The sequence below is a fragment of the Podarcis pityusensis genome (assembly GCF_964106645.2).
Source record: "Podarcis pityusensis genome assembly, chromosome: 17".
NCBI lineage: Eukaryota > Metazoa > Chordata > Lepidosauria > Squamata > Lacertidae > Podarcis > Podarcis pityusensis.
In genome coordinates this window covers 32,862,393-32,884,594 of record NC_138042.1, presented here as the reverse complement: position 1 = coordinate 32,884,594, position 22,202 = coordinate 32,862,393, and the positions used below count along the sequence as shown (strand labels likewise).

Sequence of the window (22,202 nt, the reverse complement as noted above, 5' to 3'; positions counted from 1 at the left end):
CAGGGATTGGATAGTTACAGAAAATGGTTACTGTTGCGTTCTAGTGGAGCTCTATATAAGCAGGCTGGCTGAACCCTTCAGTTCAGTTCTGTTCTGGCCTGTGAATAAACAAGAGCTGTTTGAAGAATCGCTGTGTCGTCTGATATGTTCACCCACAACTTAACACTAATGAGTTTATTCAGTCATCACGGTGGGAGACAAAGAAATCCAGTCATTCCCAATTAACGAATGCTGCGTTCTGGGAGAAGGGGGTCAGTTATGCTTTCCAGTGACGTGTCAGCTGGCTTGCTCTGCCTTCCCCTTCTCCTAACACCTCATAACTCTGCTGTTTGCTTGTGTTTGAGCTGTGATCTTCCTCAGAGCCCTACTGTAATTTGATACTGCTTTCCCCGTCTCTGGAAGCTACAAGAGAAGGGGAGGGCAATCTCCACCATTCCTCCTCCTCTTCAGTCCAGTCCCTGACAATGAATGTGGAATGTAAACAAATTCTTCCTCCTGAGATTTAGATATGTGACTATTACTCAAGGCCTGGTCCAGAATGCACCTCCCATATCCCTTCACTAAGGTGGATAATGCAAGCTCAGAGGTACGCAGACCTCTGTCAAGGACTGTAGGGCTTGAACCAAAGACCTTAAGAGTCTGTTGCTGGAACTTAGGCTGGTGAGCAATCTAGGGCTATGTAGCTTCAAGCTCAGATACTGAAGAAAAGGAAGTATGTAATATCAGTCCCTGTGACTAGTAGACATCTAGTGAGGACTAGTATAAATACTAGGCCTGGTCAGCTCTTGACTTGTCAGTAAATTAACCCTTCTGCCTGCTACATTCATGGATCCATCTGTGGCCCAACCACTGATCTCAAGGACTTTGAGCTGGAGAACACGGTTGTTCTCCAGATTTGGATTCTCATGAAGCCACATACCCACACCTTAGTCCTGATAGCCATCCAGGCACACATACATACTTTATCCTTGGCCTCTTGGCGGGCCTGACTTCCCATCCACTCCACTTGATCCAGATGGCTGTGGATGGCATCTCGGATCTCAGAGAACATCTGCTCAGCCTGGCCAGAGAAAGTATGGAAATCACACGATTAAGGAAACACATCAGTTGCATTTAGACATAATGCTACACCATAGTTTAGTGTTACATGAACAAACTGTTACAATATGAGAGCAACGCAGCTGCAAACAGCCAGCTTGAAAACATCACATGATGGGGCTGTCTGTGGGAAACAGTGTTACGGTCAGTTCACAGGGCAATTCACCGGAATTTGCTCAGAGTGTAATATGAGACCTTCCTCTTGCCTATGTACAGGAAGTCTCTGTCTCTTGCTGGAAGGAGTCTGAAGTGATCAGGCATGTTTTATGTAGTGCTGCAAAGTCAGAAATAAAGTGATGTAAATAGATATCTAGATATCTCCTTTCCCTGCTGGGAAGCAAGGAGGGAGGGGGTGTGCATTTTCCCCTGCTGGGAGATGTCGCCTATTGAGACCTATCCTGGGCTTGCGGGGATTGCAGCCAGGGAGGTCACCGGTAAGCAAGCCGGGAGCCTGGGAGAGGAGCCAGTCTCTCCCGAAGAAGGCTTGTTTTCCAACACAAACATCAGGTTCACGAGCTTCCCATGCAGCTGCGAGGAAAGGACTGGAAGATTTTGCTTCAGTTTTCATGTAACTGCTGTTTGTTTTATATATTCTGTAAGCTGCCCAGAGTGGCTGGGGAAACCCAGCCGAATGGGTGGGGTATAAATAATAAAAACATTATAATTATAATTATAACTATAATTATTTACAGACCTGGACAAATTGTGGTTAATCTTCTGGGGGAGAGGGAAGCTAACTTTAAATCATATTCAATTAAGTTTTATTCAGAGCAGACCCAGGGAAATAAATGAACATGACTAACTTAGGGCACTTAATTCCAACAGGTCTACTCTAAATAAAACTAAGTTGACTAGCGCCAAACATTTCTGATCCTGTCTGGTTTCCCTAAGCCATAGTTAACATTAACATCAGTTCAGGGTTCATACATAACAAAAAATGGTGGTTAGTCAAAATGGAAGCAAAAGCTTGATGTTGGACGGGAAGAGGAAATGGGGAGCCATAATTCTGAGGCTCCCCATTGCACATAACCCTAAACTATGGTTCGGCCAAAGGCATTGCTATAGAAATGATGTGTCACTGACATTATTATTATTAATTTAATTTCTATGCTGCTTTATATTTTGGGGGGGGGGGGCAATCTCAAAGCAGTCTACAACCTAAATTAAAATATCAAAACAATCCGGAACAAAGCATTACTGAAGAAAGTCAGATATAAAGTATACATTTAAAGACAATTAACATCCATTCAAACATAATTAACAGGAAACTAAAATATCCTAAACATTTGTTAAAAACCACGACAGAGGAGGTCAGTTGTAGAATGCATGTCAGGGAACTGCCATCGGAAGGAAGGGAAGTGAAAGGGCTCACACAGGTTGGGAGAGACTCAGCAGCTGAAGAGGGAACCAGTAGGGGGAGAGGAGCTGAGCTGAGGGAAAGTGAGCTGGAGGGATGGCTCAGAGACACTTCCAGCGAAAACAGTGGGGAGGTTTCAGGACCTCCTGTAGGGACACCCACTCCTCGCCGGAAACTGTCACGCAGAGAGTCCAGAAGACGTGTTTCCGTTAAGGAGCTTTTATGTTGGAAGCGATTCCGAAAGCAACCACTGTCGGAATCTGCCAGCGACTGACGGAGCCATGTTTAAGGGGCTCCGTTACAGACAGAGGTTTGCAAACTTGACCAAACTCTGAGGGACTAGGATTTTACACACAAGCAGCTCATCGTCCCATCACAGCATTCCGACAGTCTCCGTGAGCAGCTTGTGCAGGAGAAGGCATCATGAGCAACCCAGCCGGAACCGGAGAAGCAGGAGCTGGAGCGGGTCCAAGCCTGGAAGAAAGGTACCGGGTGTTGGAGGTCCAGCTAGCGCTGCAGACGGCGAGGCTTGAGGAGAGGAGGGCTCAGGATGCAGACAAAAAGGGGAAAGACACCCAGCTCGTCAGAAAGGTACCAGGATTGGTGCAGAAGTTTGGGGGGGAGCCCAAAGACTATCATGGCTTTCGGACAGAGATGCAATATGCCCTCAATCTGCAGTTTGATGAATTCCCTGACGAGGAATCACGAGTGGCTTTCGTGATTGGGCATCTTGAAAAGGGGGCGAGAGACTGGGTTAGACCCCTGATGGCAGCGAATAGTGACGTCCTAAAGGACACGATGAAGTTCTTTCGCGCCATGGATCTGATGTTTTCCAGCGATATTGAACAGGGAGTGGTCCGCAGACAGTTAATGGCTTGCAAACAGGGGAGCCGATCTGTCCGTGAGTACTGGACTGAGTTCACCATGTTGATCCATAAATTGGGGTGGGATCTATCGGCGGAACCCATTCAAATGCTCTTTGAAGAAGGGCTTTCTTCGGCTGTGAAAGACGAACTTTCCCGGGCGCCCAGGGCGGAGTCTATGGACCAGCTGACCAAATCAGCGCTGACCATAGGAGCGCGCCAGGAGGCGAGAGCATTGGAGAGGCGGGAAGGGAAGGGGGAACGTTGGAAGGAGTTCCGCATTCCAGACATTCCAGAGCCAACTTTCCCGCCGGCAGAGCCGATGGAAATCGGAACAGCGCGCGCGCGCGCAGTTTCAAAGCCCAGTGAGGGGGGAAAGAAGGAGGGAAAAGGCGCCCGGAAATGCTATCTCTGCCAACAGCCAGGTCACTTTGCCAGAGTCTGCCCCCAGAGGAAGGAATGGCAAGGGATGGTAGGAGCTGTGGAGGGAAGAGAGGAAGAAATACCGAAGCAAGTAAAAGCCAACGCCTGGCTGCCACCGTCGGGGCACAGCAGCCAGGCCAAAGAGCAGTGAAAGTGCCCACGCCAGAACCTCCTAAACCCGCCCTAGTGATAGAAGTGGCGCTAGAGCTGCCAAACGGACACCCTCTAAAGATAAAGGCGCTGTTGGACTCAGGCAGCTCCTGCAATTTCATGAGCAAAGAGTTTGCAGCTGAACACCAGATACAGACGATCCCTTTAAGCAACCCCCTGCAGGTGACCACGATCGATGGCAGGGAGCTGTTGGGAGGAGAAGTCAGCTTGCAGACCGTCCCAATGATAATGAAGGTGGCAAGGCACACCGAACTGATAGCGTTTAATGTGGCCACCTTGGGAGGAGCTCCCATTATATTGGGGATGAGCTGGCTAGCGTTACATGATCCGCTGGTGGGCTGGCATCAGAGAGTGGTTTCTTTTGGTTCAGCACATTGCTTAGAACACTGCAAAGAGGGAAAGGGTTTGGCAGGGGCCCAAGCCACCCTAGCAGGGACTGAAGTAACGGAGAACGTGAAGGTACCACGACAATACGCAGATCTCCGCGACGTCTTCAGCGAAAGGGAAGCTGACCAACTACCCCCGCATAGACCCTTTGACTGTCAAATCAATTTACTCCCTGGGGCACAGCTCCCTGTAGGCAAGCTGTACGCCATGTCAGACAGAGAGATGCAGGAGCTAAGAGAGTTCATTGACAAGAACCTGAAGAGAGGGTTCATCAGAGAGTCCAGGGCGGTGGGGGGCAGCCCAGTGTTTTTTGTGGATAAAAAAAACACGAACAAGCCGAGGCTTGTGTGTGACTTCAGGGCCTTAAATGCAGTGTCAGAACCAGTGGCTTTCCCTATGCCCAGGATTGACGACATTTTGACAAGGGTCAGGAAGGGAAAGATTTTTACTAAACTGGACCTAAGGGGGGCGTACAACCTGATACGAATAAGGAAGGGGGATGAATGGAAAACCACCATGTTCACCCCTTTGGGGGCATTTGAATATTTAGTTATGCCCTTCGGCCTACAAGGAGGCTCCGCGTGCTTTCAATCGTTTATGAACCACGTCCTGGGGCCTTTGCTTTACAAGAATTGTGTGGCCTTCTTAGACGACGTGTTGGTGTATTCTGAGAATGAGGAGCAGCATGTGAGAGACGTCAGAGAAGTGTTGAGCAGGCTGCAAGCCAACCAGCTGTGGGTGAAACTGGAGAAGTGTCAGTTTCATACCAAGGAGGTGGAATTCCTGGGGTATCGCCTGTCAGACAAGGGATTGGCCATGGATCCCGGCAAGGTCCAGGCGGTGCTGGAATGGAAAACACCCAAAACAAGGAAGGATGTGCAGAGGTTCCTAGGATTTGGGAACTTCTATCGTAAGTTCATCCGAAACTTTGCCCACCTGACGGCGCCCATTACGGACTGTCTCAGCAGTAAGAAGAAGTTCGTTTGGACTGAGGAGGCGGAGCGAGCATTTGAGGAACTAAAAAGGGCCTTCGCCTCGGAACAACAACTCCTGCATGTGGATTTACAAAAACCGATGAGAGTGGAAACTGACGCATCAGACAGAGCGATTGGGGCGGTGCTTCTGCAGCCTGGGAAGGAGGAGTCAGAGTGGAGACCGTGTGCCTTTTTTTCGCGAAAGCTGAACAAATCCGAGAGGAACTACACGGTGTATGACCGAGAACTACTAGCCATTCATGAGGCGTTCCGGAGATGGAGGCACCTGCTAATTGGCGCACAACATAAGGTGCAAGTGTGCACTGACCACAAGAACCTAGAGTATTGGAGGACGGCACGAGTGCTCAACCAACGGCAAGTGAGATGGGCCCAGGAGTTCTCCAAATTTAACTTTGAGATTTGTTACGTGCCAGGCCCAGAGAACATTAGGGCGGACGCTCTCTCACGCAAACCTGAATATTTGGAGGGGGAGGGAGCACCCGAAGAGAGACATGTCATTCCAGAGGACCGCTGGGTGTGTGGGGCGGCATTGGTGGGACAAAGAGAACTGGTAGAGGAAACAGAGAATGATGAATACGCCCAGAATAAGCTCAGAGGTCTTAGGGGTGAGGGAGAGGAACCAGGGGGTTTCGAGGAAAGAAATGGAGCTTTGTATTACAAAGGGGCACTGTATATCCCTGAAGGAGACTTAAGGGGGAGGGTACTCAAGCAGTTGCACGACAGCCCCACGGCGGGGCATTTTGGACAACACAAAACCATGTGGTTGGTCACCAGGGAATTTTGGTGGCCTAAGGTGAGGGAAGATGTACGGGAGTATGTAAGAGGGTGTGAGCAATGCCAGCGAGCCAAAGGGGAGAGGCGGGCACCGGCGGGGCTATTAGAACCCTTACCAACCCCAGAACGACCTTGGGAGGCAGTGTCGATAGATTTTATGACTGATCTGCCGAAGTCCAAGGGGAAAACAGCCATCATGGTGGTGGTAGACCTACTAACAAAGATGTGCCACTTTGTAGCCTGCTCGCATGCAGTCACGGCGGAAGAGACAGCGAAGTTATTTGTAGAACACATTTTTAGGTTGCACGGGGTGCCATTGAGGGTGGTCTCAGACCGAGGAAAACAATTTACTTCCAGGTTCTGGAGGAAGCTCATGAGCTTACTGCAGGTGGAGGTCAACTTTTCGACTGCCCGGCACCCTGAAACCAACGGGCAGGCGGAAAGAGCAAACGGTGTCCTCCAGCAATACCTGAGGTGTTATGTCAATGACAGAGAGAATGACTGGGTAGAAAAGTTGGCGCTGGCGGAATTTGCCTACAACAATGCCGAGAATGTGTCCACAGGGATGAGCCCCTTCTTGGCTAATTATGGGTGTCATCCCAGGGGTTTCCCAGGGGGAGAAGGGGAGAGATGGAGCGTCCCGGCAGCCGAGCATTTTGTAGAAGAAATGGAAGCAATCCATCGTCAGCTCCAACTCAACTTAGAAAGGGCGAAGGAAGAATACAAGAGGCAGGCAGACAAGAACCGAAGGGAAGGTGAAACCATAAGGGTGGGAGATAGGGTGTGGCTGTCAACCCAAGGGTTGCCGTTCAAAGGAGGTTGTAAGAAATTAAGACCCAGGAGATTGGGTCCCTTTGAGGTCATTCAACAGGTCAACCCAGTGGCTTTCAGGCTCCGGTTACCCAACCACATGAAACTGCACCCAGTATTTCACAGGTCGTTACTGTCACCGTATGAGGGGGGACGAGAAGGGATGGCCACTCGGGGACCGGTCATAGAAGAAAGGGAATGCAGCAGCCATGTGGCAGAAATCCTCGACGCCAGGTGGAAGGGGGATCAGGTGGAGTATTTGGTAGCGTGGGAAGGAGAACCGGAGTCAGAAAACACTTGGGTAATGGCAGAAGATATCAATGACGAGGTATTGATAGAAACGTTCCATCAAAGGTTCCCAAGGAAACCTCAGCCTGTGGAGAGGTTCCGGAGGGAATACTTTGGGACCACCGATGAGGAGGAGGAGTTGGAAGGATTCTCGGACTCGGAAGGGGAAGGGGAGATGGACTCTGAGGAGGAGGAGTACTTCGAGACCAGGAACCGCAACAGGTGGAGAGAAGTGTTCGGGACATCGGAAGATGAAGGAAGTTCATTCCGGGGTTTTGCCTCCTCACCGCCCGTAGAGGAGGGGGCGAGAGGGGATGAAGGGGGCCCTGGAGGGGAGGTGGATGTCAGGGAACTGCCATCGGAAGGAAGGGAAGTGAAAGGGCTCACACAGGTTGGGAGAGACTCAGCAGCTGAAGAGGGAACCAGTAGGGGGAGAGGAGCTGAGCTGAGGGAAAGTGAGCTGGAGGGATGGCTCAGAGACACTTCCAGCGAAAACAGTGGGGAGGTTTCAGGACCTCCTGTAGGGACACCCACTCCTCGCCGGAAACTGTCACGCAGAGAGTCCAGAAGACGTGTTTCCGTTAAGGAGCTTTTATGTTGGAAGCGATTCCGAAAGCAACCACTGTCGGAATCTGCCAGCGACTGACGGAGCCATGTTTAAGGGGCTCCGTTACAGACAGAGGTTTGCAAACTTGACCAAACTCTGAGGGACTAGGATTTTACACACAAGCAGCTCATCGTCCCATCACAATGCACATTTAGCAAAGTCAACAAAAAAATTATCTTAAACCTTTCAAAAGAAAGCATTACTGAGTGAAGTCAAATATAAAAGGAACATTTGAAACAGCATAACTAGCAAAAGAATAAAATGTTCTCATAAGCATAGAACCTATCTACTGCTGTAGGGGAATGAACCCTGTTTTACTGAGCTCGTTAACCTGCCTCATCAATTCAATATCATTCAACATCATACCATACTATATCATCCCACATGGCCTGGCATACCACACAGTGTTAAAACCTTCCAGAGCCACCAACAATGGCAGAACCCACTGTGCACTTCCCTTTGTCCTCATAAAGGTAGCACAGCTGACGCACATCAGGATAACGTTGCTGTGGACAGATATTTTATCTAGACATAGATTTCCTGCATCAGTTATACAGGAACCACCAGAACAAGCAATAAGAGATGCACGGAGGGATTTGCGAGTGGGCAGAGAAAACCAGGCAGGTTTTCAAAGCCCAGGTGAAACAGCCAGGAGATGGAGAGATTGTAGAAGCTCAGCTAGAAATAAAGAATAGATTTGAAGCAGAGGGGAAAGAAGAAGGAAATGCTGTAAAAACAAGACTGGGAGATGTAGATGCTTGGGAGCAGAGTAATCAAGGTGACCCTAAGCCATGGTTGGCATAGAGTTATTGTTGTTGTTGTTGTTTAGTCGTGTCCAACTCTTCATGACCCCATGGACCAGAGCACGCCAGGCACTCCTGTCTTCCACTGCCTTCCGCAGTTTGGTCAAACTCATGCTGGTAGCTTTGAGAACACTGTCCAACCATCTCGTCCTCTGTCGTCCCCTTCTCCTTGTGCCCTCCATCTTTCCCAACATCAGGGTCTTTTCCAGGGAGTCTTCTCTTCTCATGAGGTGGCCAAAGTATTGGAGCCTCAGCTTCAGGATCTGTCCTTCCAGTGAGCACTCAGGGCTGATTTCCTTAAGAATGGATAGGTTTGATCTTCTTGCAGTCCATGGGACTCTCAAGAGTCTCCTCCAGCACCATAATTCAAAAGCATCAATTATTCGGCGATCAGCCTTCTTTATGGTCCAGCTTTTACTTCCATACATCACTACTGGGTAGTGGATGTGAATTCCTTACTCTCCAGCGGTATTCCCCCTGCCAGAATGTGCCCCCCCCCCCAGATCAGTCAAGAGTCAAGAGCAGCCATTGCACTTAGGTAGGATATTAGGCGAGAAGGGCAGCAGGATAAAAGAAAGCAAATCTATGTCTGGCATTGTTGAATACCTACGAGATCCTTGGCCTTCTGGGGGAAAATCTCCTGCACAACCATCTTCCCAAGTATAGGGCCAAAGAACATGCTGGTCTCATGTAGGCATTTTCTCCAACGCTCAGCTCTTACCTAAAATGGAAAGATGGAAAGAAAGAAAGAAAGAAAGAAAGAACGATGACATATGGCACAATTCACTGGGAAGCTCTCCTGAATAAGTCCAAAGATGAATAAGAGCTACCCAAGAGTCTGCTGCAGCTGTCCATGCCCCTACAACGCTGACATTAAAATATCTAGCTTGGGAAAACGAGAGCAAATGCTGAATCAAAAATGCCCCCTCCCCCCTTGTATGTATGCACACACACACACTTCTGTGGCCCCATTCAACCCATGATCCTCGGTTCCTTGAAAAGTTCTGCATTTGGGGCTTCTCCCCACATCCGCTTTTGTCGTCCCTAGAAAGCATGGGTCCAGGTGGTTTTCTGCTTGATGCACACTTTTAAGACATGGGTCCAAGCAGTTTTCCCCTTGCCCTGCCCCTTTCTGAGCAAAAACCTGCTCCTTAGTGCTAACTGGAGCAAACATCTATCTGGAAAAACCGAAATTGCTGTTTGCTCCAACTGAGCACTAAAGAGCAGTTTTCCCTGGGGGAAAGCAGTGGGACAACAGGAAGTGTGGCTAAGCCTTTCGTCCCTTCCTTGAGTGCCAATGCCCCCTAATGCCCAAGTGGAAGTTTCTAAGCAGAACTTCCATCTCACTGTTAAAATGTGGGAGATAAGGGAACTAAGCTCACCGTTTCTGAGTTTGTTGCCCTACTATTCAACTTGTCTGTCAGTTCCTGATGAGCTTCCTCGAATTGTCTGTCCAGAGCTGGGGACAGATTCCTAACCAGATAGAGTATCATGTAGATCTGTAGTACATCCCTGCAAAAAAATAAAAAATAAAATAGAATGTGTGCGGTTCACTTCATCACAGGTGCATTTCAAATGTGCAAGAATAAGAAGGCACAGGTATGAGAAGAGCTTTTTTCAGCCAGAGCTCAGCTCCAGCACCTCCAGAATGCCATTGCCATTCTAAGAGAAGAAGGGAGAAGTTCGTGGTGAGCTCCAGCACCTCTTTTTCCAAAAAAATAGAACCCTAAGAGAATGGGTTTTAAGTACTTCTGGCCCTAACTATTCCCTTACCAAAAAAAATCACTGCACACCACTGTGTAGTACCACACACCAGCTCCTCACCTTTTGTGCCGCCATTCTCCAATTAGTTGCGACATCCCTTTCAAATATTCCATGTCATGCACAGCAACTGGTTGAGACATGTTCAGCTGCACCGGGTAGAAAGCAGCCTGGAGGCACAACAGCCAATCAATGGCAGGAGCCTTTTCCTTAAAAGAGTTTCAAACAGAATTAAATGATTTTACGGGGGGAAAGAATTACAAAATGCCCAGTAAGCATGGCTTAGTAATGGTTTTTGAAGTGAAAGGCTCACACTGTGGATGGATGAATGAAGAACATGCCATGCACTGGAATGGGCAATCAGATCCTATGCCCGTGTTCATGTGAAAGTTCAATAGTGCACACTTCCTTGTAGGGGCAAATGGGAGAGGTAAACGGAAATCTACTCAGAGGAGACCCATGAAGTGCATGGACATGACGAACTTAGGCCCATTAATGGGTCTACTCTACTGTAAGTAGAATTAGTTGGATGAAACCCATAAAATAGAAAGCACCCACCCAACCCTCGCAACCAGAACATGAAAATCTTATTGGGAAGTGTCTCAGTAAGATGCTGTAGGTCTATAACTTATGCCAGCGTTAGCCTCCAAGGATTGTGCCTAAAGCCAAAATCACATATAGTCAAAACCCACTGGGTTCAATGGCAGGCAGGATTGCCAAAGTCATTTTTTTTCCAGAACCCTGCCCACTTCCCTCCCACCCCCATTTATATATTTATATTTATATTTATGTATTTATATTATGCTGTATGCATAAAGCTGAATGCACACAAGTTAAATGCACGTAAGTTGCAGGCTTACTGTATGATGAGTGCAAAACCAAAATAAACTTGCTGAAGCAGACCAAAGATCCTTCTACAGTGGTACCTCTGGTTACATACTTAATTCGTTCTGGAGGTCCATTCTTAACCTGAAACTGTTCTTAACCTGAAGCACCACTTTAGCTAATGGGGCCTCCCGCTGCTGCCGCGCCACCGGAGCCCGATTTCTGTTCTCATCCTGAAGCAAAGTACTTTTAAAAAATATTTATTACTTTTTCACTGAAGCAAAGTTCTTAACCCGAGGTACTATTTCTGGGTTAGTGGAGTCTGTAACCTGAAGCGTCTGTAACCCAAGGTACTACTGTAATCTAGAAGTGGCCAGCTAGATGCTTCTGGGAATCCCACAAGCGAGGCATGAAGGCAGTAGTACTCCTTCACTGACTGTATGCCTCTTAACTCCAGTTTTTCGAATGAAGGCTGCCTCTGACTCCTCCTTTTTCCAGACCCATGCTTCTTCTCTTTCTCCTTCCATGGCAACCAGACACCCTTCTACTTAGCCTGCCTCTCTATGATATAAAGAAGACTCAACTGATCAGTGCCAGACATTTCAAAAACCTCCTAGTGCATTATAATATAGATTACTCATGAACAACAAAAAATGGAACCATTTCAGGGGGGAAAGACCAGTATGTCCTGTAAGGGCAGCCTTCATCAGATCTCCATGATGAACTGGATGGGAGCGATTCAACAACACACTGTGCTGAATGTGCCATCAGCACCAGAAATTCAGCTTGCCAGATTAAATGATGCCCTCTCTCCCCACATACTGTTCTGGAGTTCTCCGGACACACACACAGCAAACCAGTTTGGGGGGCACTGGGATACATGAAGAGAAACTCGCATTGTGCAACCAGACATTCTTGTGCAGGGTACAGTATCTGTTGATGGGACTTGTTAGGTGAATACCACCTGACATATTTGTTATTCTCCACTAAAAGGTAAAAGGTAAAGGACGGTTAAGTCCAGTCAAAGGAGACTATGGGGTGCGGTGCTCATCTCGCATTCCAGCCAAGGGAGCCAGCGTTTGTCCACAGACAGCTTTCTGGGTTATGTGGCCAGCATGACTAAACCACTTCTGGCACAACAGGACACCGTGACGGAAACCAGAGTGTACGGAAATGCTGTTTACCTTCCCGCTGCAGTGGTACCTATTTGTCTACTTGCACTGGAGTGCTTCCGAACTGCTAGGTTGGCAGGAGCTGGGACAGAGCAACAGGAGCTCACCCTGTCGTGCGGATTCGAACCGCTGACCTTCTGATCGGCAAGCCCAAGAGGCTCAGTGGTTTAGACCACAGCACCATGTATGGCTGCAGGATGTATATATACCTGCAGCTCCTTGATGGTAGTGGAGTAAAATAGCATCCGTTTTTCCTTTCGCATCTTCAAGGGCGTAACTGCCTTCTGGAGGTTGGAGATAAAGGAGAATGCCAAGGCGATGTAAGTGGTGGTAACGTCTGTACGCCCTCCCATCAGGTGTCCTAGCTTTGTGAGGTACTGGAAGTACAAACGCAGAACCTGTAAATGAAACCTTGCTGTCAAACAGAATCTCCATCTCTGAGGCATCCATTAGACCAAAGTATAAAACTCTTCAGATACCTCCTACCGCTCCCTAGGCCCCTTTACTATCCACCTGTCCTTGAACTCAACCCATACTTAAGGTTAAAGGTAAAGGGACCCCTGACCATTAGGTCCAGTCGTGGCCAATTCTGGGGTTGTGGCGCTCATCTCGCTTTATTGGCTGAGGGAGCCAGCATACAGCTTCCGGGTCATGTGGCCAGCATGACTAAGCCGCTTCTGGCGAACCAGAGCAGTGCACGGAAATGCCGTTTACCTTCCCGTCGGAGCGGTACCTATTTATCTACTTGCACTTGACGTGCTTAGGAACTGCTAGGTTGGCAGGAGCAGGGACTGAGCAACGGGAGCTCACCCCGTCGCGGGGATTCGAACCACCGACCTTCTGATCGGCAAGTTCTAGGCTCTGTGGTTTAACCCACAGCGCCACCTGCGTCCCTTATACTTAAGATTAAGCACTTTTAAATATAATGTAGGTTTCTCTGGCCAAGATTATTTGAATCAATGCAGACATTGGAAGGTGACACATGCCTTTTAGTTACACCATGTTTGGATTACTGTAATGTGCTCTATGTGGGGCTGCCCTTGAAAAGTGCTCAGAAACTTCAACCAGTGCAAAGAGCTGCAGTCACATTGTTGGACGGGGCTGGTTATAGGGAGCATACGACTCCCTTGTGAGAACAGCTTCACTGGCTACCCGTCTGTTTCCAGGTGCAATTCAAAGGGAAGGTTGTGACCTATAAAGTCCTACACAACTTAGTTCCAAGCTACTTGAAAGACCATATTCCTGCATACAAAGCTACCTAGGTTTTGAGATCTTCAGGGGAGGCCGCTCTCTTGGTCCCGCAACCCTCCCAGACATGCTTTGGGGGGGGGGTCACAAGAGAGGGAACATAGCTGCTCCCAGAATTTGGAACTCCCTCCCTAGAGAAGCTAGACAGGCAAAGAGACTTCCTTGTTCCACCAGACTTTTGAGAATTGGCTGCATTTAATTCCAGGGCAAGTGCTGTGCTGTTTTTAATTGTCATTATTGGTATGTTTTAAACAGATTTTATAGATGTATATAGTTTAAATTCTGCCAGTGTTTAATTGCATTTTAACGATGGATTTTTCTATCTTGTTTATATCTGTAAATTGCCTTGAGTCCCATCAGGGTAAAAATAAATAGATAATAATATAGCATATGTAGCCTGGGGTCTGAAACCAAGTTCCTAGCAGTGGGACCCCAGCATCTTATCTTCTGTGCCACAAGGTCAACCTGTTAAATGATGAGCAGCTAGCATCCCACCTCCTGCTCTTCAAGAACTGCCACAGCTGATGGCCAGAAGATGGCACTGAAGATACAAGATCCACCAGGTGACACCCCCAGCTGATCCAGTTCTATTTGGCCCTGTAAAGGCCAAACTGACTCTGGCCTGATTTCCCCATATGTGCTGCTTTTTGAATTTCTATTTATCTCCAGACTAGCAGCCCTGGCACACAGGCATGGGCATAGCCAAGGGGGGCAGGGAGGGGCAGCTGCCACCCTAAATCAATAATAATAATAATAATATTGGGTGGCTCCCAACAAAATACTAAAAACACAATAAAACATCAAACATTAAAAACTTCCATAAACAGGGCTGCCTTCAGATGTCTTCTAAAAGTTTTGTGTTCTTTATTTCCTTGACATCTGATGGGAGGGTGTTCCACAGGGAGGGCGCCACTACCAAGAAGGCCTGGTTCCCTGTAAACTCACTTCTCACAGAGAGGGAACCACCAGAAGGCCCTCGGAGCTGGACCTCGGTGTCTGGGCTGAACGATGGGGGTGGAGGCGCTCCTCCTGAGGTTCTGCCCCCCCCATAACAAAAGGCCTGTCCCCCCCAAAAAAAAAATCCTGGCTACGTCCATGCCCACAGGATATGTTTGCACATGCAAATACACTTCCTCAATTCTCAGCAGTTCCATAACTTTCCAAATAATGGTTTCTCATACAACACCAATGAAGGCTGGCTGTGGAAATACTCCACCAGTGACCCAACTGTCATGTAGGACTTTTTACCTGGGAATAAGTCCCTTTTTTCTTGAACTGTGTTTCTGGAGGCAGCTCAAACTCTGGATGGTCAATCTGAGATAGGAAGACATGGACAGAATAAATATGAGTGTCATTATAGATGGGGTAACAAAAAAAACCAATAGCCAGAAGATTGTGGGGGTTTAATGATGCCAGAGTTGCAACTCATAAGGGGAGGGGAATACGGTGAATATTGAACTCTATGGAAATCCCTCCAATGGAAACAGCAGGGCCCGCAGCAAATGTCTACCATGTCAGCGCATGCTGTTTTTAATTGCATTTGCACAGGTGGCCATTTGATATGTATGCACATTGCACACACGTATACAGTGGGATCTGCCCCAGTGCTCCCTTATCAACTCAAGTCCAAATTGTACCACAACGTGTACTTTCCCAGTGCTCTGTATGCTTCACTGTGTATTGGACAGCACCAAAAGGTAGACAGCTCTGGACCTGCTCATTGGTTTCTGATTCGCAGTTGTTTAAAGGCTAAACAAGGCTGCTGAAATGAAGGCAGCTAACCAGGAGTAGAGTGTTGGGTGAAAGGCTTGTGGGCTCAGTTCAACTTGGGTACTAAAAACAAAGAGCTAGACTCTGAATATGACCAGTCAGTGGTGCCTTGTTCTTTAATTCTAGCTCTGTGTCTTTTGCACTTGGCTCAGTTTGGTAGATTTGTGGATTCTCTAAAACACAAAACAGATCCAGAACTCTGCCCACCCACAGCATGCACTGACTGGCAGCAGCTCTGCAGGATTTCAGGCAGCAAACTTTCTTAAAATGCTCCCCAGTATGACTGCATTTCTCATGATCCAACTCTGACAACTAACTTTTGCCTGCTAGTGTTCCCTACCTGGATAATATTGGTGCTTGGATGAGAAGCATTGGGTCCCACATAGGCTTTGAAGAAAGGGAACGTATTGTATTTTCCCATGAGTATCTGAAGAGTCTGGTTAAAATCTGTCTCCTTCCAGGTTCCTGTGATATTCCAGCCACCAATCTGAGCAAAGACAAAATGAGAGAGTTGGGTTTTGTTTTTCAAAATTTCGAATAAATTCCACCTGAGTGATGGATGAGGAATCAATGTTTGAGTGATGTGAACGTTATGATCACTTTATCAGTTACAGAAAAAGAGAGTAAGATTTGTGATTCCTACAGTATAGCACCATCAATGTGAATGACACTTTGCAGATTAGCAAAAACCCAAACTTGAGAAATCCTTTCCCAAAGGTCCTGCAATCTAAATTTCAGTAGTGGGAGGCGCTGAAGGAGGGGAAGAGATAAAGGTAACAAGGACAAATGAGAGCAAAAGCCAAAAGGTGTATTAGCCTCAACTTGAGATATAACAGGAAATAAGGGTAGAAAGATAGGATAGGGCACATTGTAAGAAATGCTGGTGTTTTATGGATACATGCCAAAAACGAATACAGTGGTACCTCGGGTTACAAACGCTTCGGGTTACAAACACTTCAGGTTACAAACTTCGCTATCCTGGAAGTAGTGTGTTGGGCTGAGAACTTTGCCCCAGGATGAGAACAGAAATCATGCACCGGCAGCGTAGTGGCAGCAGAGGCCCCATTAGCAAAAGCATGCCTCAGGTTAAGAACAGTTTCAGGTTAAGAAAGGACCTCCGGAATGAATTATGTTCATAACCTGAGGTACTACTGTATTGATACAACCTACCAAACAATCATCAGCTCATTAGTGACGTGAGATGCAGGTTGTTTATGAGTTGAGTTTATCCAACTTACTTGTTGTTTTATTCTACTGCTGGTAGGAAGAGGATGGGCCTAGGTATGTTCAAGGACATATCTGTGCAAGTGCAGGGGCATATGTGCACATCTGTGTGCAGTCATCACCTTATCTATGAGCTCCTCCAAAGGCTGAGCACCTCGAGCTTCAATCTGTTCTGTATTCATGCAAGAGGTGTAAAACTGTACGGCTTTCTCCTTTGCTGAGCTGTTAAACCCCAGGTGTGGCTCTTCTGAGGAAGAGAAGGCAGGTAACACACAAAAAACGGTTGGAAGTTAATAAGCAGAGCAAATTAACCTGGAGATGGCAGAAGATAAAATGCACAGTGAAACAGCAATGCTGGCAGTTTGATCAAGAGGCAGAACCAATGCCGCTCTTAGTCATCCTGCTTCTTGGCCAGTCTTTCTTTTGCCTCTGTCTATATAGTATACAAAGGGACGCGGGTGGCGCTGTGGGTTAAACCACAGAGCCTAGGACTTGCCGATCAGAAGGTCAGCGGTTCGAATCCCCGTGATGGGGTGAGCTCCTGTTGCTCTGTCCTGTTGTTCCGTGCGCTGCTCTGGTTTGCCAGAAGCGGCTTAGTCATGCTGGCCACATGACCCGGAAGCTGTACGCCGGCTCCCTCAGCCAGTAAAGCGAGATGAGCGCCGCCACCCCAGAGTCGGTCATGACTGGACCTAATGGTTAGGCGTCCCTTTACCTTTACCTTTATATAGTATATATAGCAAAGATGGGCTGCATACTACACTGGCAAGAAGGCAATAGGAAGGTATGGGGACGTGTCATTGCTATTTCTGAAGTCTAGACCCTGATGGGGAATTTTGCCACTTGTGGCTTCTACTGTCCCTGTAGTTTTGTGACCTGACAGTGCTAAAAGGGCAACGAGGACCAGAATGCAGTGGGTGGTAATGATGGGGCTGAATTTCAAATGTAGTGTAGAACTAATTAGCAATTTCTTATTAGCTATAAGAATTCTAGCCTTTTACTTAGAATAGTGCAATCAACGTGGACAACACTTTGCACAGTTCCATGATTAAAAAAGGACAAGTCCCTAAACTGCAAAACATGCAATATAACTTTTGACAGTGAGGAAGACATCAGGGGGAGGGAAGGGGGCAGGAGGAATCAATATAAGCAGGAATTAAAAGGAATGGATATATGGGCATGTATAGTCACATGTGCTCAGTATATATTAAAAACAACTCCCCTTCCCCTTAAAGTACATTTTGGTTCAGCACATCGAAACAGCAGGAAAATGTTATCTAGTGGTGGCATTACCACATCAAAAGTTAACATCTGAAATGGTTCTGCGCAAGGTATGGTTCTTTTAATGATGGATAGATGCACCAGTTGGATGAACCTTCTTGTGATGGCACAGGGTGAACATTAGTAGTGCTAGTGGTGCATATGTGTTCTTGTGATGGATGATGTCTTGACACGTCTTATTGGAATAGGTTCCTCACCCCCCGCCACAATAGTAAAGGATTCCGAACACAGCAGCCACCATCTGTCTCTTCTCCTTACCTAAGAGCCGCCTCATGATCAGCTGGTTTTCTTCCAAGAGCACATCAAAGACATTCACCAACGGCATGTTTAGCCCCCGCGTATGGTTAGCTTCCCAGTTGCCACAAGTGTAGCTGTAGAAATCGTCACAGGGATCAATGGTGTTGTTGTGGGAATTCAGCAACCTCAGCAGGAACGCAAGGCATGTTGTAGTGTTGCATGTTTCTAGAGAAATGAAGAGACAACATTTAGCAGGGAATAGGCAACGGCCGTAGGGAGAACAGGGGAGTGTGCAAAATCGATGTTTTGCTCGGGCTTGTGCTGACTTGTCAACATAGCACTAAATTAGGGTTGAGGAACTATGCAGTTACACTCCAATTTCCATCAGCCCCAGCCAGCAGGGCCAATGGTCAGGTGTGATGGGTGTTGTAGTCCAACGACTTCTGGATGGCTTCCCCAACACTGTGCTAAAACCGTGGTTTAGCATACATGTGGACACAGCCACTGGTCCCAGCCATTGGCTGCCTACATTTCAACGGGAGTGAACAAGTGATAAGGGGAAATCCCTCATATGGACAAGAAGAAGAAGAAGAAGAAGAAGAAGAAGAAGAAGAGTAGTTTGGATTTGATATCCCGCCTTTCACTCCCTTTAAGGAGTCTCAAAGCGGCTAACATTCTCTTTTCCCTTCCTCCCCCACAACAAACACTCTGTGAGGTGAGTGGGGCTGAGAGACTTCAAAGAAGTGTGACTAGCCCAAGGTCACCCAGCAGCTGCATGTGGAGGAGCGGAGACGCGAACCCGGTTCCCCAGATTACGAGACTACCGCTCTTAACCACTACACCACACTGGCTCTCAGCCAGAAAAGAGTAAGTCATAGGGAAGGAGTATTCTAGTACCTAGGTTACGTGTAACAGCAGTGAAGATAATGACTAGCAGGAGGCCAAGGAAAGCGATGAACAGCAGAGCACAAAGGAACATGATTTTGGCTTTCTGATGTCTTTTCACAACCTCTCCTGAGTCCTCATAGGCCTGAAATAACAAGAAAAAAAGTATGTGAAAACAGAGCCATCACTTCTCACTTAGGGGATGTGGTTGCGCTCTTCTCTTCACATCACATAGAATGTATTCATGAAAATGCTTACATGAATGCTTACAGTGTTTGGAACATCTCTTTTTAGAACAATATATCATCATCATCATCATCATCATCATCACCTCTGCTTCATTCAAACCTCCGCCTTTGTTTTAAACAACCACTTTTCCCCTCTCAAGGTCTTTTCTTCTCATTCCCATGCAATAGTTTGTTGTTGTACAAACTGCATTGATTTTTCCTCCCCAACCCCTCCTTGACTTCATGCAAATCCAGAATTGTGATAAGGCACTACAAACCCAGTGGGTGGGTGGGTGGGGGTGCACAGTAACATTCTTACATTTTTTTTATTTAAGGAAGAAAAGTCCAAATTCATGTAAAAATTATGTTTCCCGTATGTGGCCCATTCTGTACCTTCACTCGTTTGGAGAAATAAATAGCTCCAGAATATCGGCAATGCCCAAGTGCACTGCAGACAGCCCCAACAGAGATCTGAATGATTTCAAGACTTCCAGAACTTACCTTGGGTTGCAACTTGCAGTTTTTTCACACTCGCCCTGCAACATTTCCAAAGAAGAAAATATGGATACCCTTATGAATCTCTAAAACCCCATTCTCATACCCAAGGATCGCTGCCTGAGCTCTCTCTCTCTCGCAATTGCGCGTTTTGGAATTTCCATCTTTTATTCTGAAAGTTGCATTTTAAAATGCAAAGACATTTAATGCAATATTTAATATCCAATACAATCCACCGTGGATCATCTGGCAATACCATATAAAAAGCAACAATATTTACTGTCCAGATAAGACCCTACTTTGTAGGGTGGGAGGCAGGACACTGGAATTTTGTAACCATGTATGTGTGCATGTGTGAGAACATGTACAGAGTCAAGATGCATCTCTCCCACCACTCAAATATCTAACATCAAGGAACCTGGGAAAGCAGGCTCAACCTGAAAAACTCTAGTGCATGTGTGTGCCTGCTAACAAAATTGTTAAAAGGTATTTCTGGCATCTTCCCAAACGGAAAAAGAGTTATAGCCTTCTACAAGAGACTGGTACCAGGAAACAAGATAAACAGGGACAGTTGGAGTATATCTTTGACATAAATCAAATCTTTGGAAAACTAGGACATAAAGAAACTTAATAGACTACAGCGGTACCTCGGGTTAAGTACTTAATTCGTTCCGGAGGTCCGTTCTTAACCTGAAACTGTTCTTAACCTGAAGCACCACTTTAGCTAATGGGGCCTCCCGCTGCTGCCGCGCCTCCGGAACACGATTTCTGTTCTCATCCTGAAGCAAAGTTCTTAACCCGAGGTAATATTTCTGGGTTAGCAGAGTCTGTAACCTGAAGCATCTGTAACCTGAAGTGTATGTAACCTGAGGTACCACTGTACTCTATAATGACTGCATAGGTGCATCAACAAAAAGTGGCAACTTTTTAAAAAAGTAAAGAAAACATTGCATCCATATATCTCTTGGAGCAAAACTATTACAAGAATAAAAGGTAAAGGTAAAGGGACCCCTGACCAATAGGCCCGGTCGTGGCCGACTCTGGGGTTGCTGCGCTCATCTCGCTTTATTGGCCGAGGGAGCCAGCGTACATGTGGCCAGCATGACTAAGCTGCTTCTGGCGAACCAGAGAAGCGCACAGGAACGCCGTTTACCTTCCTGCTGGAGTGGTACCTATTTATCTACTTGCACTTAAGGGTGCTTTCGAACTGCTAGGTTGGCAGGAGCAGGGACCAAGCAACGGGAGCTCACCCCGTTGCGGGGATTCGAACCGCCGACCTTCTGATCGGCAAGTCCTAAGCTCTGTGGTTTAACCCACAGCGCCACCCGCATCCCATATTCTAAGAATACCCATTGCTTAATTTCTAAAAAGAGAGACCTCTGGCCTAGTATGGCTGTAGATGACCCAGGGGTGTGGAACGGTATTCTGTACATGCTCAAATGCACTACCATCTTAATCATTAATTAATCTGTCCTAAAAAGCTGGGCCTGGCATTGAAAACACACAAAATTCATTATTGACCTGTGGATCGGGATGCTGAAAACAAATACCATTTTGAAATTTCAAATTCTGCATTCCAAAACTCACAACGTAAAATCTTAATGTCAGAAGTCTAGGAAAGGCCATTTTAACCCCTGACCCAAGTTATTTTGGAGCACGTAGACATGTACCAGCTGGGAAGATACGCAAACAGAAGAGGAAATGCAATTGGGTAAAAATAATAAAAGCACAGAAAGAGAGGAAAGCTGGCTTTTGTACTACCTGCTGTGGAGTCCTCATGATTTCACTGCAGAGTCTTTAGCGAAATGTGTGCTCCTGAAGATTTCTTCCTTCCTTCCACCTTCCCCTCAAGGGCTTGCAAAGAATATCATTCCAGATCAGAGACAAAGCCTTCCTTTCCTTCCCTAGCTGGAGGCACAAAGGAGGAGGAGAGGCAGAGAGGGTTGGTCAAAATAACATCTTTCAAGAAAGCAGAACTTGGAAGCTTCTTCCAACCCTCCCCTTATAACACCCTTTCCTCCTGGAACATACAGCAGGTCATAGCCACTTTATTTTCCCTGCCCACCATTTCCTTCCTCTTCCTGCAGTATAACTCCATTGTCTCAGGATGGATTCAATACTGCATGCAGCCTTTGCCTGCCCCTCTCCTTCCCGTGCACAATTATCTTGTGGGTCACAAACATTTGACGTTCATACCTTGGCAGCGCGTGGCTCACGCTATCCTTCTGCTGCCTCTTGAGTCCTGCCCATCTTGCAGCAGCTTCATGCGCCTGCTTCGGTCTGATATACAGGCTGCTGCACGCTGCTTGTTTCAACCTGCTACAATGGGGCCCTCAAGCCTCTTTTAATAATCAAAGTAGGAATAAATGGGAGGTGTGAATTCCATTGATCCTTCTTTTCTCCTCCACTCCCCCTAGAAGCAGGGGTAATTAGCTAAATGCAATCACCCAGACCTTCCAAGCGTCCCTATTTTCCAGGCACAGTTCTGGATTTACAGAAGC

At 47.1% G+C, this 22,202-nt stretch overlaps 1 protein-coding gene across 4 annotated transcripts in view; it reads right to left on the bottom strand.

Annotated features, from left to right (window-relative positions):
* Positions 1 to 22,048, bottom strand: part of KEL (Kell metallo-endopeptidase (Kell blood group)) — a 31,335-nt gene extending 9,287 nt beyond the window's left edge. Inside the window, exons 1-12 of one of the 4 annotated variants that reach the window (XM_080986779.1) lie at positions 21,898 to 22,048; positions 21,463 to 21,609; positions 18,992 to 19,124; positions 18,116 to 18,319; positions 16,699 to 16,823; positions 15,693 to 15,839; positions 14,831 to 14,896; positions 12,544 to 12,711; positions 10,401 to 10,546; positions 9,959 to 10,088; positions 9,187 to 9,297; positions 962 to 1,060 (exon numbers count right to left, since the gene is read on the bottom strand). In XM_080986779.1, coding sequence (XP_080842905.1) covers positions 962 to 1,060; positions 9,187 to 9,297; positions 9,959 to 10,088; positions 10,401 to 10,546; positions 12,544 to 12,711; positions 14,831 to 14,896; positions 15,693 to 15,839; positions 16,699 to 16,823; positions 18,116 to 18,319; positions 18,992 to 19,124; positions 21,463 to 21,480 — 1,347 coding nt within the window. In that variant the 5' untranslated portion in view covers positions 21,481 to 21,609; positions 21,898 to 22,048. Of the gene's footprint in view, positions 1 to 961; positions 1,061 to 9,186; positions 9,298 to 9,958; positions 10,089 to 10,400; positions 10,547 to 12,543; positions 12,733 to 14,830; positions 14,897 to 15,692; positions 15,840 to 16,698; positions 16,824 to 18,115; positions 18,320 to 18,991; positions 19,125 to 21,462; positions 21,610 to 21,766; positions 21,858 to 21,897 lie in introns of those variants that run through there. The other 3 variants (XM_080986778.1, XM_080986776.1, XM_080986777.1) reach the window with 3 other exon arrangements.
* Positions 22,049 to 22,202: the final 154 nt, after the last annotated feature.